At 61.3% G+C, this 13,547-nt stretch overlaps 2 protein-coding genes across 6 annotated transcripts in view; both read right to left on the bottom strand.

Annotated features, from left to right (window-relative positions):
• LOC128152032 (cyclic AMP-dependent transcription factor ATF-7) overlaps positions 1–3,147 on the bottom strand; it is a 69,877-nt gene extending 66,730 nt beyond the window's left edge. The window contains exon 1 of one of the 3 annotated variants that reach the window (XM_052809988.1): positions 3,047–3,147. The gene's annotated coding sequence lies outside the window, so the exon portion shown is untranslated. The remainder of the gene's footprint in view (positions 1–3,046) is intronic. The other 2 variants (XM_052809987.1, XM_052809990.1) reach the window with 2 other exon arrangements.
• Positions 3,148–3,813: 666 nt separating this feature from the next.
• On the bottom strand, positions 3,814–6,159 carry ATP5MC2 (ATP synthase membrane subunit c locus 2). 3 transcript variants are annotated; one of them, XM_052810014.1, is made up of 6 exons: positions 6,047–6,092; positions 5,517–5,656; positions 5,177–5,250; positions 4,544–4,621; positions 4,162–4,322; positions 3,814–4,071 (listed from the first exon to the last, which is right to left on the bottom strand). In XM_052810014.1, the coding sequence occupies exons 3-6, from the start codon at positions 5,213–5,215 to the stop codon at positions 3,957–3,959; spliced, it is 393 nt and encodes a 130-aa protein (XP_052665974.1). In that variant the 5' UTR covers positions 5,216–5,250; positions 5,517–5,656; positions 6,047–6,092; the 3' UTR covers positions 3,814–3,956. The 3 variants fall into 3 exon arrangements, with proteins under 3 accessions (XP_052665974.1, XP_052665972.1, XP_052665973.1); XM_052810012.1 differs by lacking the exon at positions 5,517–5,656 and having other exon boundaries at positions 6,047–6,159; XM_052810013.1 differs by lacking the exon at positions 5,517–5,656 and having other exon boundaries at positions 6,056–6,077.
• Between the last annotated feature and the right edge of the window lie 7,388 nt (positions 6,160–13,547).

The raw sequence follows: 13,547 nt of genomic DNA, 5'->3' as shown, positions 1-13,547 counted from the left end.
TCCCATCAACCAGCTTAAAAAGAGTAATAACACTTGCAACGTACCAAGGTGGGCTCAGCGTCTAACAGCGGGACTCAGCAAGGCTCAATGGCAAGTTCATTTTCACGTGACATCTTCATAAATCACAGAGAAAGAAAATCAGAGCACTAAATACATACGGTGGGAAATGCTGGAGAAGACTGGAAAATAAGGAACCTTGAGAAAATAGAAATATGAGCAAGAACAAGTAGAAACTAATGTTAGAAATACCCCTCAACAGGGAAAAGTTAAGTTAGAGCAAAAGACAAATTGCAAGTGGGAGGTTTAACACCTTCACAAAGTTTGCATAAAGCTTTTCCTTCTTATAATCTGAGCAGACAGAGAGCAAGGAGGGAAAGTCCCCATCTCCAGCACTCTGATGCAAACCACGTTCAACTCCAAGCTATTCGGTATCAGAAGGATATTGGCAAATTGGAAGGCATTCAGGAAAATACAGTTAAGCAGCTGGAGGGATTGATTTACAAGGAAAGATTAAAATAACTAGATGCCTAGTTTGGCTAAGCGGTAAGTAAGGTGGACATGATAATTTTTTACAGTTAGTTGACAGGCAAGTGCCAAAAAGGAGAGGAAGTGTTTAACATACTACAATTAGTTATAACCAAAGCATTGGCACGCAATTAAGGAAATTCACGGCTGCATTAAAGTTCTCAAAGCAGTGAGGTCTATTGGATACTAAAATAGCCTCCTAATTCTCAATTCCCAACCAACTTCTAGGATCAGAAATAAAACACTCTTCTGAGAAAAGACCATCCTGGCTGCAGGTAATCATTACAAACCTCGCAGATCGATTGCTGACTAGCTGCTTCCACAAGCTGAACCCACACCTTTTTTGTTTGTTTGTTTTTAACACTAAGAGCAAACAAGCACTCCAGCACTCTCCAGCCCACAAAGTGATTACAGTTGGCAACAGTCATTACCCCACTCATGTCACAGAAGGTGAATATGATCTCTCACTTCAAGGAAACAAGGACCAAGGATGTTAACCCTACTCATTTTCCAAACGAGAATCTGGCTGTTCAATCCACCTCCCACAAACTTCTCCTCCACATTCAAACAGTGAAGTTATTCTTAGTCTCCACTGAGAAAACCCCAATCCAAAAAAACTGTTCAACAAAGCCAGTGGTTGAGAACTGCTGCTGAATTCCTCTCCAGAAATGACTTCATTTTAGTGATAACTATTTTAAAAGCACTTTGCAAAGAACTAGACAACCCCTTCAGACCATGCCTGGCAGAAGAAAGTCCCTGCCCAACAAGCACTCTAGTGAGGCAAAATAAATTGGGAAGTCCACTGAAGTGTTAACGACACTTTTACGTTGTACTCCTGAACGTTAAATTGAAATGTTGTCTTTCGAGGGACCTGAGCAGGGAAAGAAGTGATAGCTTCCTAAAGAAAGAGAATGATGGGACTCGGTGAAGAAGAGGTGGCAGACAGAAAGAGCAAAACGGGGAAAGCTGAGCAGAACAAGGAGTTTTTGTTGTCACACGCATTTCATCTCACATCTGAACCAGCCGATCTCTTTTCCTTAGCAAGTTTGAGGTACTCCATACCAACACTTCTGGCAGTAGGAACAAAACAGCTTTGAGACATAACCCAGGTTGTGGTCGCAAAGTTGGAGCTACTGAGAGGCAACAGATTCCATGGCACCAGTGGCAGATGAGCAAGTGCGCGATGAAATCTCACCGCTTCAACAAGCTCTCAGAAGTTTGAGCTCTCGAAGTGCCCCAGTGAGAATTAACTGCTGTTTCAGACTTCAGAAGAAACTACTTAATTCTCTAATTCCTGCTGTTTGCATGTCTTCCTTTACTCAGTGTTGTGGGAATCACTGATCCACCTGGGACTGCATGGGGCTGAGAGTCCCCCGCCTCCCAACACCCTGCAGATCCACAGTCATACCCCAGCCTACACCCTATTCCCCACCTCACCCCCATGAGCACCTAAAACCCCTCCACATCCTTTACACATCTGCTTGCCACTGGGAGCCCCTACATATAGGCCTGGATCCTCCCCAGCTGCCCCAAAAGAGTTACGAGCCACCAGGCCGAGTCCAAACCCCTCTTCATCCAGGAGGACAGAGTCCCAATTAAAGGGGTTCCCCCAGCACTTGCACCTCAGGGGGTCCCCCCCACAATCCCTCCTGAGGCTCCTCTAACCCCTGAGGTCCCTGTATCTGCCATCCCCCAGGACGCCCCATATCTTTTCAGGGTCCCGCAGGACCTGCATACCAAAGAGTCTCCCATATCTACAATCTCCAAAGACACCCCCCCCGCCCAATTCTCTCTCATCTTCCAAAGCTTCCCCAGCCCTCAAGAGCCCCCCCCCCGTGTGCAGTCCCTCAAGATTCCCCAAAACCTCTCCAGGGTTCTCTCCTGACTCCCACCACATGACCCCCCTCCCCTTAACCCCCCCCATCTGCAAACCTTAAGGCCCCCTCAAGACACCCACCCCTATTTGCAATCCCTCAAGCCCCCCCATATTCTCCAAGACCCCCCCCAAGGCCCCCACCCGAAGTGTCCCCCCCCAGACCTCCCCCCCATACTCCTGACGTCCCGTACCCCGCTGACCTCCCCACACCTCCACCCCTAGCCCCCCAAGTACCCCCCATTTCCCCCGGTTTCCCCCCACCCCAGGGCCCCCCTGGCCTCCGGGCTCCCCCCCTCAGGCACCGCCCGGGCCCCTCACTGCCTCCAGCAGCCCCGCCCACCTAGGGAGGGGCTTACTCCCTCGCGGCGCCCCCCTAAAGCCTCCATTGGCCGCGGCGCCCGCCACTCCGGGCCTAGCGGCGAGCCGATTGGCCTGCGCGGACTGTCATTCAGCGAAAGGGGCGGGGGAGGGCAGAGCGGCTGCCTCACGAAAACTCGGGGAGAGTTGTGGGGTTGGGGGGAGGGGGGAGGGGCCGACCGGGGGCTCCCCGCGGCCCCCCCGGGGGCTGCCCCGCCGTCTAACTCTCGCCCCCGCCCCCGCCCGGGTCGGCCCCGTGGCCCACCGAGCCCGGACGCTACCGGTTACCTGAGGGAGGGCCGGGCCGGGCAGGGCCGCGCCGCCGCCGGGGCCTCGCGCTGGCTGCCTCTCGCGCTGGTGCTCCCGCCTCCCCTCTCAGCGAACCACCCCCGCCCCCCCCCCCCCCGACGCCGCCGCCGCCGCCGCCGCCTCCTCCACCCGCCCTCACGCGCGAGACTCTCGCGAGAACCCGAGGGGAAGGTAAAACGGCGCCAGGGCCAATGGGAGGGGGTTCGGGGGCGGGGTCTCGTCGCTAAGGGGAGGGGCCTCGCCGCTAAGGGGAGGGGCTAGCCACGCCCCCTTGGGAGTGGTCACAGAGAGAGGGAGGCCTTGGGGGGGGGGGGGGGACAGAGAAAGCGCCTGGGGAGGCGGGGGGGGGGCCTCCATACACCCCGATAACGGGACACCCCCGATACCAGCACCCCAACACCCAGGGACAACCCAGACCCCAGCTCCTGGGGCTGCCAGGCGGCTGGTCGCTGTTGAGGTGTTCCCAAGGGGGTGATGTCCCCGGGCAGGGATAGATGGAAGGTGACCCGAGGGCTCTTGGCTGTCCCCGGGGATCGGTGATGTCCACGTCCCCTCGGGGACGTGGCTGAAGGCTCAGGGTGGCAGCAGGACTCAGTTCCAGGCACTTGGTGTCACCTCTGGGGACACTGCCACCTCCCCAAGGGGGAGGGAGAAAGCGAGGCCAGGGTAGTGTGGTCCGGTGCTGCACCGTGCCGCGGGCAAGTGACACAGGACAGGGCCACCAAGGAGACACAAGGAGCCGAGAGCCCGTTATCAAACCGTCTTTATTTGCCTCCCGCCCATGGCGGGGCCGGGGCTCTCGCCTACCCCCCAGCCGGCATTCACGGCTGGGCGTGGGACCGGGCACGGCGGGGTGCCGGCTCCGTCACCGTCACCGTCACCGTCTCTGTCACATGGCGAAGAGGATGAGGAAGGCCACCATGAGGCAGAAGAGCCCCATGGCCTCGGAGAGGGCAAAGCCCAAGATGGCGTAGGAGAAAAGCTGCTGTTTAAGCGAGGGGTTCCTGCAGGGAGATAAGAGGCTGGTCAGTGGGGGCACAGCCGGCCCCCAACCCCCCCATTTCCACCCCCCCCGGTGCCCCCCCCCCCCCGACCTGGCGTAGCCGATGATGAGGCTGCCGAAGACGGTGCCGATGCCGGCACCGGAGCCAGCCACCCCCACGGTGGCAGCGCCGGCGCCGATGAACTTGGCGGCGGTGTCGATGTCCTGGTGGGCCGCGCTCGTCTGGATGGCCCGGTGGGCGCTCGGCCGCGCCTGGGGGGACGGGAGGGTGGGCAAGAGGGGGGGAAGCTCAGCCCAGCCCCCCCCAGGGGCCTCAGTTTCCCCCCATTGAGCTCCCTGCAGCCTCTTGGGGAGCCCCAGAGTGGACAGGGGGCACAGTTGCTTCCCCGTGCCCCTCCCAGGGCTGGTAGTCAGCACCCCTCAGCACCCCCTGGCCCACCCCCGTGTCCTGCAGTCCAAGGTGGGCACGTTACCTGCTCTGTCTGGGCCTCAGGTCTGCTCAGGACGGAGGCAGAGAGGGGCTGGCACAGCACCCGTGAGCTCCTCCTCACCTACAAGGCACAGCACCCTCAGATTTGCGTGGGAAGCCCTACCCCGCGCTCCCTCAAGGCAGCAAAACTCCACCTGGGGGTCACCTGAGGCCACCGCTGCCACCTCTGCTACCCCCAAACCTGCTCAGCCCCTCAGGGTGCCCTGTGAGCCAGCAGCACCCAGACGGGAGAGCCTGTCCTGGCACCTGGCAGCAAAGAGGAGCTCCTGGGCACCCCACGGCCCTGCCACGGGCACCCCAAGGCTGCAGGGGTCAGCGTATGGACCCTGCATGCTGCTGGAGCCAGCACCCAGCCAAAGGCGCTTTACTCCCAGCACCGTATCCACCTCCACGTGGGTAATTAGTAACCATCGAGGGATGGCAAACGATCTTTAAGCAGAGCGGCTGAGCGCTCAGTGCTCCGGTTGCCTTCAGTGCAGCCCAGGGTGGCTCTAAATGTGCAAAAGTGTCCCCAAACCTCTCCTCCTGTCCCCGAGGGGGGCACACGTTACCCCCTGCACACCCTCATCCCGCGGAAGGAACATCGAGGGCGAAGGAGAGGCTTGTCACTACTCACTAGCGCAGGGGCGGAGATGAACTTTGCACAGGCGTACATGGCGAGGGACGGAGGGACACACGTGTGGGACACGGCTGGAAGAGAGACACACAGACACCGGGGTGTGAGGAGCCGCAGCACGTGGGATCCAGCCTCACGGATGCGGGATGGCCCCTGGGGACAGGCAAGGGACTTGGGGACACACAGGAGGTCTGAGCCATGCAGGAATGGCAAGGCAAGACATGTCTTTGTCACCCAGGTGACAGCTCCTGGCTGAGTAGCACCACGGTAGCAGTTTGGGGCTCAGGAATTTGGGGTCCTGGAGTTGCTCCAGTGCAGAATCCTGGGGGGTTTCACCCACCTGGGGGGCAATAGATGCTTACGAGGCCCCTGCTCCGAGCAGGCAGGACAGGCCCTGGGGATCCCGCCTCGGCCCTGCCGCCCGGGGCTGGTGTGGGGGGGTCACGGCCTGGGGACCCCCAACTCTGGGGGACATGAAGGCTGGAGAGGACAGAGCATGGAGGGCAAAACCCCAGCATGGAGGGGGGGTCACCTCAGAAGGCAGCGTAAGGGGATATCGCCCCAAAACAGTGTGGGGGGGTCACCCCAAAACTCAGTGTGTGTGGGGGGGTTGTCACCCCAAAACTCAGAGAGGGGATGCCCCAACCAGCTCCTTGGGGGATGGGGGGGGGAATCGCCCGTCGTGTCCCCACCCGGGGGAGGTCTCTCTTCGCTGTCCCCCACTCCTGAGCGGGGGCCTCCCCTCCCACACACCCCAGAACTCTGTCGCCCTCCCCCACACCCGAGGGGGGTCTCTCTCCCCTTCCCCTTGCCCCCACCAAGGGGGTCTCTGCCTCCCGCCCCAGGCCCCGGCCCGCCGCCGCCGCTCACCTGGCGTACCGGCGGCGGGCAGGTCGCGGCGGCACCCAGTGCGCAGGCGCAACCGGAAGCACCACTGAGAGGTGACGGGGTGCCACCGCCCAGAGCGCCGCCCGCCCCGCGGCGCCGCCTGCGGGCCGGGAGGTGGCGGGGCCGGGGGCTGCACCGCCCTCTACGGGGAGGTGGGGCGCGGGGGCGGGGCCGGGAGGAGGGGGCGGGGTCTGGAGGAAAGGGGCGGGGCCGCGCACCGCGCCCCCTGGCGGCGGCGAGGGGCGCTGCGTGCGGGGGGGGGTGTGCCCGTGGGTGCGTGTGGGGGGGTGTGCACGTGTGACACGCGTGTGTGTGTACATGGGGGTGTGTGTACGTGGGTGTGTGTACGTGGGTGTGTGTGCACGCATGTGCGTGCCCAGGTGTGTTTATATGTGGGTGTGTGCACACGTGTGCATGCCCAGGTGTGTGTACGTGGGGGTGTGTGCACGTGACACGCGTGTGCGTGCCCAGGTGTGTGTATGTGGGGGTGTGCGTACGCGTGTGCGTGCCCAGGTGTGTGTACATGGGTGCATGTGCATGCCCAGGTGTGTGCGTACACACGTGTGTGTGCCCAGGTGTGTGTACTTGTGGGTGCATGCATGTGTGACACGTGTGCATGCCCAGGTGTGTGTGTATGTATGTGTGCATGCCCAGGTGTGTGTACGTGTGTGTGTGTGCATGCACGTGCATGCCCAGGTGTGTGCACGTGTGTGCGTGCCCAGGGGCGTGGGCATCACTGTGGTCCGTGTGCTTTACCTGCGTGTGTTTGCACTGGTGTGTGCAAGGAGCGTGCACGTGTGTGTGAGGACAGGAGGGCATCCTGTCACCCCAGGGGGTGTGTGGGGGGGGTCATGTCACCCCAGGGTGCTGAAGGACTGGGGGCCCCCCCAGGGTGTGTGGGGGGGGCAACGTCACCCCGGGGTGCTGGAGGCCCCCCATGATGTGGGGGGGACACGGTGTCACCCCAGGGTGGGGTGCGGGGCGGCGGTGTTGCGCGGGCTGTCAGGCAGCCGTATTTATGGGCAGCCCTAATGCGGGAAGCCATAAAGGCAGAGAGAGCCGCTATTAATTAAATCATTGTTATAATTAACTTTCATTAAAGGAAAATCAATAACGAGGAGCCGGGATTGAAAGGAGGCCATCCATCAGCCCTGCCCTGCCGCCGCGGGGGAAGCGCGGGGGGCTCTGTGTGTGTGTAACGCGTGCGAGGGGTGTCTGTGCATGGGGCTGTGCGTGCACGTGTGCGTGCACGTGGGCGTGAGCGTGGGTGTGAGCACGTGTGTGCATGGGTGCGAGCGTGTGTTTGTGCGCATAGGCGTGTGCATGGCGGCGTGAGTGTGGGTGTGTGCGTGGGTGTGCGCATAGCGTGTGTGTGGTGTGCACACAGGGGTGTGCGTGTGGGTGTGTGTACACGGGGCGTGTGTGCACACGGGGGGGTGTGCACACGTGTGTGTGTGTGCACACGGGGTGTGTGCGCGCACAGGGGGGGTTGCACAGGGACACACGTGTGCGAGGCGTGTGCCAGTGCCGGCCCGGGTGTGGGTGGGCAGGTGGGTGCCCCCAAGTGGGTGCCCCCCCCCAAAACACCACCCGCAGCCCCCAGACACCCCGCACCCCAAATCACCCACCAGGGCACCCCAAACCACCGGCTCACCCTCCCCCAAACCCACCCCACCACCCCACTTACCCCTTTTAACCCCCTCAAACCCCCGGGCAGGCCTGCCCCAGCCCCCCCCCCCACCCCTCAGCCCCCCCAAAACCTCCTCTGCGGCCTGTCCGTCCGTCCGTCTTTGTCCGCCTTTCCTCCCCCCTCTTCTTTTTTTTCCTCCTTTTCCCTTTTTTTTTTTTTATTCCCTGATTTAAACCTCGGCTCCATTTGCTGCCACTGACCTTAACGGCTTAAATTAAAAAGCAATGTTCTGTGCGCGCCTCCAAAGCCGCCGAGCCGGGAGTGGGGGGGGGGAGAATCGAGGAGGGGCCCCCCCCCCAGCCCCCCCCCACATCCCCCCCCGTGGGCTCTGATGGTTTTAATATCACCGTAATGGCTTTGACCTTGCGATTAATAGCGGGATTTGCAAAGCCGCCGTGGCGTGACGGCGGCCGCCGCTCTGGGTGGGTGGGGGGGGTGTAGGGGGGGTGTCCCACTTTTGGGAGTGAGGGGGGTTTGGGGTGGGGGGGTTGGTGCTGGGTGGGGAAACTGAGGCACAACTGGGGAATGGCGGGGACTGAGGGGATGCTGTTAATTGCGGCGGGGGGGTGAGGGGGGGCTGGAGGTGGGAGTAGGGGTGCGGTGGGTGTTGGGGGGTTGTAATGGGGGGGGTGTATGGAGGATGGGGGGGTTAGTGGGTGGCACATGGAAGGGGGGGCTTACGGCCGCCTAAGGGGGTTCAGAGGGCTGGGGGTGGGCACGGGGGGGGGGTTCCTGGGTGTCCTCGGGGTGGGGGGTACCGGGGCGGGGGGGGGGGGGGGCGAGGGGGGGGTGCTGGTCCCCGTCCCTGTCCCCGCTCCCGGTCCGCGGCCCCGTCCCGGCGCTGGCGCAGTCGCCGCCCGCGCTGCATCCTAATGAGGCGGCGGCGGCGGCGGGAGTGGGACCGGCCCCGCGGGGACCCCGGGGAACGGGGACGGGGACGGGGACGGGGATGGGGACAGGGAGGGGACGGGGCTGCCTCCCACCGCCTCCGCGCCCCCCCCGAGGGACCGGGGGAGGGGGGTTTTGGGGGGCCGGGGGGATCCCCCCTCTGCGTCCGCAGGGTCGGTGACAGGCGGTGGAGGGACAGTCACCCACACCGGGCACAACGGCTCACACACACACACACACACACACACACACCCCCCCGTGGGTGTGAGGACAGGCACCCCTGCATCACCCGGCCATGCCACACCCACACAGCTGGATCGGGGGGGTCACTGTCACACCCACAGCTGGAACCCAGAGATCACCGTCACACCCACAGCTGGATGTGGGGGGGTCACTGTCACACCCACAGCTGGATCCCAGGGACCACCGTCACACCCACAGCTGGATGTGGGGGGGTCACTGTCACACCCACAGCTGGATCCCAGGGATCACCATCACATCCACAGCTGGATCGGGGGGGCACTGTCACACCCACAGCTGGAACCCAGGGATCACCGTCACGCCCACAACTGGATCGTGGGGGTCACTGTCACACCCACAGCTGGATCGTGGGGGTCACTGTCACACCCACAGCTGGATCCCAGAGATCACCATCACATCCACAGCTGGATCGTGGGGGTCACCATCATGCCCAGAGCTGGATTCCAGAGATCACCATCATTCTGGCACAGCTGGATCTCAGGGATCACCATCACACCCACATCTGGGTCCCAGGGATCACCATTATACCTGCACAGCTGGATCTCAGGGATCACCATCACACCCACAGCTGGATCGGGGGGGCACTGTCACATCCACAGCTGGATCCCAGGGACCACCATCACACCCACAACTGGATCAGGCGGGTCACCATCACACCTACAGCTGGATCGGGGGGGTTCACTGTCACACCCACAGCTGGATCCCAGGGATCACTGCCCCCAGTTCCCACCTCCCACCCCAGCCCCGGGGACCTCTCCCTCGCCGGTCCTCCTGTCCCCAGGGCCTGGCCCAGGGTGTCGGGGTGCAGCGGGGACGGTGTGGTGCCAGGGGCCGGCTGCCATTTTGCCGTGGGAGGGTAGAGGGCAGTGATGGTCCAGCCATGCCAGGACCGGGCCCGTTTCTGGACAGCGGGTGACACTGGGCAGTGGGTAACACTGGGCTGTGAGTGACACTGGGCTGCGGGTGACACTAAGTGGCAAGTGTGCATGCTCCTGCATCCAACCTGGCTCTGCTTTCCCCAGATTTGGGTGGCATCCAGGCTGGATGCCCAGCCAGGGTCCCCAGGGTGGCATCCAGACAGAGGGACACGGCATGCATCAAGCCAGGCGGATGCTGCGCAGGAGCGGAGCAGGAGTGCTCACCCCGCCACCCCCAGAGCACCCACCACCCCCACGAAGCACCCAAAACCCCCACCCTCTGCCAGCAGAGCAGCACCCTTGGGTGCTCATCACCTCCCCTTGCATCTCCCACCTCCTGCCTCCTCCGCGGTGCTCCGGCGGGGACTTTCCCCACCTGTGTTTGCACCACGGGGCACGACCAGCTCCAGGCTGGCAGCCAGGAGGACCCTCAGGGTGGCAACCGGGACCCCCAGGGTGGTAGCCGGGACCCTTGGGTGCCGCAGCCACACGAGGAGGGTGCTGCAGCTGCAGGAAAGCGCTCGCGGCCGCGCGGTGCCACCGCACACCTATGCGTGAAATACGGCCCCATAAATCCATGCCCTGTTGTGTCTTATTGCTTAATTAGTACATGAAACGACATGATTCAGAAGAGCCCAAATGGGATGGCGTCATGGGAAGCATTAAAATGGAGGGGAATTAGCAGCTGGTGAGCCAGGCGGGGAGAAAAAACTGAGGGGGGGGATGTCTTTTGGGGGGGATTTGGGGGTTTTTTGGCCCCCCTGGTGGTGCCGGTGAAGGCTTGGGATGCGCCTGATTTATCCGTTGGGATTTGGGGTGCCAACTAAATCACGCTGCAAAAACACCCTTAACACCCCTGCCACTGCACCCATGCCGTCCCTGTCCCCTCTCATTCCAGGAGCAGCGGCTTGACAGAGCCTTTTTGGGGTGGGGAGTGTTAAAATGGGTGTCCCCCCCACCCCACAACGATGGGGACAGGGTACCCGAAACATCCCCCAGCGCCTTTGGATGCTGCCACGCTCTGTTCTGGCTCCCGGCCCGCCTTGGTGGGGTATTTTCTTCTTTTTTTTACAGGCTTTTTTATGACAAACTTTACTTTACGTTTGACATTTAAAAGCTGATCAGATCTTCCCTCCAGGACAGCAGGAAATGGAGATATTTATTGGGGTCTCGGCGATGCTGGGAGAGCCGCGAGATTTACTCCGACAGCACGGCAGGATTATAGATATCGTCTGTCCGGCCGGGACGCCGGTGCCGCGGGACGTGCCACAGGCAGAGGACAGCGATTTACTGGGGGCTTGCGGCTCGTTTTAGTCCCCCTGAGAAGGGTTGTCAGGAAGGTGATGAGAGCCCAGCCGAGCTGGTGGGGATTCTCCGGCGGCAGGTATGAAGCTGTGCTAGGGTGACCGTGCCGCTTTCCCGAGGGGTTTTGCTGTTGGAAAGTGAGAGGTTTGGCTTTTCCGTGTCACCCTGCAGCTCCTCTCTGCCCTCCAGACCCCTGCCTGCTGCTTGCCTGCTTCCCTGCCTGCCCCTCAGCTCTCCGGCATCTCCTGCCTGGGGACATGCCTTGGGCTGGGGACAGCATCTCGGACGTGGGGACGTGTCCAAGGTCGGGGATGGTGTCTTGGACCTTGGAACATGACTTGGGGACAATGTCTTGGACCTGGGGATGGTCTCTCAGGCTGAGGACCATATCTTAGACATGGGGTTGGTGTCTCGGGATGGTGTCGTAGAGCCGGGGATGTGTCTTGGGTCAAAGGAGAGTGTCTCAGGCCTGGGGCAGTGTCTTGGGAGTGCCTTGGACTGGAGGGTGGTGTCCCCAGTAGGGGACAATGCCTTGGACCTGGGGACATGTCTTGGGTTGGAGGATGGAGTCTTGGGACGAGGGATGGGGTCTTGGACCTGGGAATGGTAGCTGGGGATGGGGGACGGTGTCTTTGGGTTGAGTGACAGTGTCTTGGACCTGCAAGGAGCATCTTGGGACAGTGTCTTGGACCTGGAGTCATGTCTGGGGTCCAGTGACAGTGTCTTGGACCCGGGAATGGTGTCTTGGGTTGGGGACAGTGCCTCAGACCTGGGACAGTGTCTCAGACCTGGGGACAGTGTCTCAGACCTGGGGACATGCCTTGGCTGAGGGACGCTGTCTGAAAACGGGGACACCCTGGGGCCCAGGGCTGGTGTCTGCAACCCTTTGGGGACACACATTTGGGGACAACATCTCGCAGCTGGGGACACCAGCAGGATTTGCAGCGATGGGCCAGGGGGGGACAGACCGGCCACGCGTTTCTCCTCCGGCACCGTCACGCTCCACCTCTCCAGCAGCCACCAATATATCACGCTCCCCTCCTTGTGCCAGGGCGGCTTTCAAGAGCCAGCCTCGTAAAAAGGCACAAATAAAATATTATCGCTGCCTTTTCATGCCCGCGCCGCTGTTTTCCACCGCTAACGAAGGAGATTTCCCCTGCGTGGGAGGCAGGTCACCGCCACCGCCGGCTCCACAGTCCCGGGGACCCCTCGGGGACCCCCCCACGTCCTCTTTATTTGCTGCATTTGGGCACAAATATTCCCGGGGGGGGTGATTTTACTGGTGCTGCCGAGGCAGGGGGAGACCAGCCTTCCCCCTTTTGCTCAGGCCACCCCGCCAGCAAAGCAAGCAGCGAATGCCCATCACCGCGGTGTCTGGTCCAGACCTGCAGCCATGGAGTGGAAGAGGTGATGTCACTGCTTGCCTTGATGATGTCATCAGTTTTCTTAGCAAGCCAGTGATGTCAGCAGCCCCCCAAACCAATCCTAAGAAGGTTATTTGGCTTCTGGACCAATCCAACCTCAGCACTTTGCCCTGCCCTGCCCAATCCCAGCCAGAGCTTCCCCCCCCTGCCCCGAGACCGGGAGAGCCCTGGGGGTACAGGGGGAAATTTGGGGACAACCCCCCCCAACCGGGGCCACCTCCAAGCCCAAACACCCACCTCGTTCCCAGCAGCACCAGGAAAGCCAGACTGAATTTTGGGTTAAAAACTCCCAGTATTGGGACAATAACCCCAGGCTCCAAGCAGAAAACCCCACTTTCCCAGCTGCACCAGGGAAGCGGGGCTAAATTTGGGGCTAAACCCCCTCAAATTGGGGCAAAACTCCCAGTGTCTGCCCCAAACACCCACTGTGCTGGCAACGGGCTGGGACGCTGAGACCGGCCAGCTCATCACATGAGCCCAGGGCGTGGCGAAAAATGGGGATTTGCTGCTTTTTGTCACTAAAAATGTAGCAGAATTTGTTTCTCCTCTTCTTCCTTTTCCCTTTATTCTTTCCTTTTTTCCCATTTTCCTCTCTCCTTTTTCCTCCATTTCCCTTTTTCCCCCGTGTGAGTGTGATTCCCCCCGTGTGAGTGTGATCCCCCCCATGTGGGTATGATCCTCCCGTGCGAGTGTGACTGCCCTCCCGTGCAAGTGTCCCCCCGTGCAAGTGTGTCCCCCCATGTGTGATCTCCTCGTGCAAGTGTGAGTCTCCCCGTATGACTGTGACCCCCCCATGCGAGTGTGACCTCCCCAAGTGACTGACCCCCCCACGCAAGTGTGATCCCCCCCACAAGTGTGACCCCCATGCGAGTGTGACCTCCCCATGTGGGTGTGACCCCCTTGCATGAGTGTGACCCCCCCACGAGTGTGACCCCCCACGTGAGTGTGACCCCCCATATGAGTGTGACCCCCTTGCATGAGTGTGACCCCCCCACGAG

Source organism: Harpia harpyja, chromosome 15 (assembly GCF_026419915.1).
Source record: "Harpia harpyja isolate bHarHar1 chromosome 15, bHarHar1 primary haplotype, whole genome shotgun sequence".
NCBI lineage: Eukaryota > Metazoa > Chordata > Aves > Accipitriformes > Accipitridae > Harpia > Harpia harpyja.
Note: the sequence above shows the minus strand (reverse complement) of the source record. Positions and strands in the feature narration are given on the sequence as shown.

What these genes read in the sequence shown, in the direction of transcription:
- ATP5MC2 (XM_052810012.1), bottom strand. Translation starts at nt 5,215, where the DNA reads ATGTACGCCTGTGCAAAGTTCATCTCCGCCCCTGCGCTA. An exon ending in CTGAGGCCCAGACAGAGCAG is followed by an intron (nt 4,323 to 4,543) that starts GTAACGTGCCCA and finishes CCGTCCCCCCAG; the next exon opens with GCGCGGCCGAGCGCCCACCG. An exon ending in CTCATCATCGGCTACGCCAG is followed by an intron (nt 4,072 to 4,161) that starts GTCGGGGGGGGG and finishes ATCTCCCTGCAG; the next exon opens with GAACCCCTCGCTTAAACAGC.